Source organism: Nothobranchius furzeri, chromosome 17 (assembly GCF_043380555.1).
Source record: "Nothobranchius furzeri strain GRZ-AD chromosome 17, NfurGRZ-RIMD1, whole genome shotgun sequence".
Classification (NCBI taxonomy): Eukaryota; Metazoa; Chordata; class Actinopteri; order Cyprinodontiformes; family Nothobranchiidae; genus Nothobranchius; species Nothobranchius furzeri.
In genome coordinates, this window is record NC_091757.1 from 39,408,732 (window position 1) to 39,412,037 (window position 3,306).

Below are 3,306 nucleotides of genomic sequence, written 5' to 3' on the forward strand. Positions count from 1 at the left end.
CTCCCGTATTTTTAAAATTCCTCTGCCTCTTTAAAATTATCTGTAGCCTCGCGAGAACTGGTTGTCGCGAGATTTGTGCAGACAGCGGGAACATAACAGGAACAACAAACGAGAGCGATGATGGAAGTGAACAAGGCATTCCTGCCAAAAAATCAAAGAAATCGTGTAAATATCTAGAAAAATGGGACAGCGAATTTACTTTTCTAAAGAAGAGCAGGATGGGACAAAGTCACGCTTTTTGTAAGATTTGCAGTTGCGACTTTAGTGTCTCCCACGGGGGAAGGAATGATGTCAGTCAGCATGAGAAATCAACCAAGCACAAGCGCTGGCTAGAAGCACAGAAACATGCCCAGACGATGTCGGCATTTGTAACTAGGAATACCACAGAGGCTGACCAGGTCATAAATGCGGAGGTTAAAATGGCAATGCTGTGTGCCAAAAACAATGTTTCTTTCACCTTCTGTGACGACTTCAACAAGTGTGTAGCTGAGATGTTCCCGGACTCTGCTATTGCACGAAAATATTCTGCGGGGAAAACCAAATCTACGCAACTTATCAAAGGTAAGTTGATTCAAATTAAGTATGAATATTATGAAAGCGTATACATAGTCATAATCATGTCCAGCAGGCATATTGGTGGCAAATTGCTAGCTAACGTTACTGGGCATTCACTCAACAGGTGCCATAGCAGCAGAGCTAGATGATGAGTTGGCCAGAACATGCCGATCTCAGCCCTTTTCATTGATGTGCGACGAGTCGAGCAACAGAAAAACGGACAAAGAATTCGTCATCCTGACCAGACTCTACGATGAGGCCACTCTGCAGGTCGCTACAAAATTCATGGAGATGCCCATATGCAATGTGGGAAATGCAGAAAATCTGTATGAAAAGCTGAGTGAAGCATTAAGGTAGGGGAACTGCAATGTGTTGTTGACGTGTGTAGTAATTTGCATTTAATTATAATCTTACATTTAGTGTAAGACATTTTATGGCATTTTTTTCATATTTCCAATAGAAAAAGAGGAATTCCATGGGAGAACCTGATAGCCTTTAACTCTGATAACGCCAGTGTCATGAAAGGCAGACACAACTCTGTCATCAGCAGACTGAAGACCAGCCAGCCCCATGTCCAGGACCTTGGCTGCATCTGCCACCTAGCACAACTGGCCACTGGCTGTGCCATCAAAGCAGCACAGGTACCAGTGGAAGACTTCCTGGTTGGGATATACACCCACTTTGATAAAAGGTAAATTATTATAAATAAATAGGCCTGCAGTTGATACTCTTCAGACATACACATACATTTCCATCCACTAACTAAATAATTGTCTATATTACCGTGCAAAAAGATGTGAAATCTATAAATAATTTGTAGATTTTACCGATTCAGACCACCTGAAGCTCCTCAGGTACTGCAGCACCCAATGGCTGAGTCTGTTAACCTGTGTCCAGAGAGTGTTGAACCAGTGGGACGCACTGCAGGTAAGGATGGTAACTCCAGCAGATACATACAGCTTACTATTCTGTGTTTTCCTTTTATTTAACTATTGCCACCCTGTTTCCCTATGTACTCTAGGCCTACTTCAACAGTCATGAGGAGGTGGAGAGGAGCGCCAAAATACATGATTTAGCCAGCCATCTGCGTGATCCAGTCATGAAGATCTACTTCATGTTCCTGACTGCTGCCCTTAAATCTTTATCTGATTTTAATATTGCCTTCCAGGTGGGTATCAGTGTTATTGAATGTATGTGTAAATATTAAATTTGATTTTGCTAATTGTAGCATTCTTAATTCACTGATATTTTGTTGTGACCCATGATATTTTCTACAGTCAGAGGAAGTACAAATTCACAGACTGGAAGAGGAAATGTGCAGGCTGATTAGGAGGATCCTGGGCTACCTCATACCAGCCAGGGCCATCGTAGGTATACCTCTCAGGGAGGTGGAGTATGGACAAGGACATCAGTTGGCTGATGAGGAGCTCTTTATTGGAGCAGACACAAAGGCCTTCATGAAAAGCGTAGAGCTTCCCATGTCCACTGAGAAGAAAATCTTTCAGTGAGTATATTACCCAGCTGTTTTATAATGGTCATCATCAGTATGAGAGAATATGCTGTACTGTGCCTAAAATGCTGCCACTAATGCAGTTTTTTACTCTTACGCTGTTGTAGATCTGTGAGAAGGTTCTATGAAGCAGCGCTTCAGAAGATGTTCTCCTCCTTTCCCCTTGACCATCCACTCCTGAGGGACTTGAAAGTGCTGGACCCTGCTGCTCGCCTCGACATTCCTCCAGGGGCAGGTAGATGTTAGGGCAGTTCTCCATTGATAGAATGATTGAATTGATTAAATATTGCATGGTTTAGATTTGCAACACTTTCTTTATTTTCCAGTGGAAAGGCTAGGGGCCATGTTTCCTCAGTTGAGCTTAAGTGAAGATAGGCTGAGAGAGGAACTCGTTGACTACCAGGTGACAAATAGCAAGCAACTCCCCCAAGAAGACAACATTGACAGATTCTGGGGCCTGATAGGGAAGGATGTGAGGTTCAGTGAGCTGCCAAGATTAATGAAGGCTTTACTCTGCATTCCCCACAGCAATGCCAGTTCTGAAAGGGTGTTTAGTATGGTGAGAAAGATTGCTACAGAGAATAGGATGTCATTAGACAACAGCACTGTTTGTGCTTTACTGTCATGTAAAATCAACCACTCTGGCCCAGCCTACAAATACACTCCTTCCAAAAAAGTGTTAAAGAATGCTAAATCTGCAACACATTTGTATAATAAGTCATTAGTGAATGTCAGAGAGCCACATGAGTGAACATGATACATCTAAAGAAAATGTGTAGTGAAAATAAAATGTAAATGTTTAACTTAAAGACAAGCAATGTGAAATAAACATGAAGTAATGTGTTGACTTGTATATAAAATGAAAAATGTAAAATCAATAAATATGCTTCATTTCCCCTTTTGTGTTTTCATTTAGGCTGTATTATAACAGAATGTTCACAGCATTTCAATGTCAACAAAGGTATGCCTCAGATTCTGATCACTGAATTGTAGTAAGTGGTTGAAAAGTGGTTATTATAGATTTTTTGTACACCTATCTTACAATGTAAGATATACTAGCGCTCGGCTGTGGCGGCGGGTTGGCTCGCTGCCGGTGTTGTAAATTTTCCCTTATTTTCAAATCCAAAAGTTGACAGGTATGGTGTGTGATGGTGTGTGTGTGTGTTGTGTGTGTGTTAATTCTTCCCGCAGCCATTAGGTTTAGTTTGGCCTCCTCTGTTTCTGTTTGCCCATTTTGATTA

At 41.6% G+C, this 3,306-nt stretch overlaps 1 protein-coding gene across 1 annotated transcript; it reads left to right on the plus strand.

Annotated features, from left to right (window-relative positions):
- The first annotated feature begins 419 nt into the window (after positions 1–419).
- On the plus strand, positions 420–2,962 carry LOC139063736 (uncharacterized). Its single transcript, XM_070546437.1, has 8 exons — positions 420–561; positions 680–908; positions 1,016–1,176; positions 1,391–1,482; positions 1,577–1,723; positions 1,833–2,059; positions 2,173–2,300; positions 2,392–2,962. Exons 1-8 carry the CDS (start codon positions 420–422, stop codon positions 2,814–2,816), a joined length of 1,551 nt encoding a protein of 516 aa, XP_070402538.1. The 3' UTR covers positions 2,817–2,962.
- Positions 2,963–3,306: the final 344 nt, after the last annotated feature.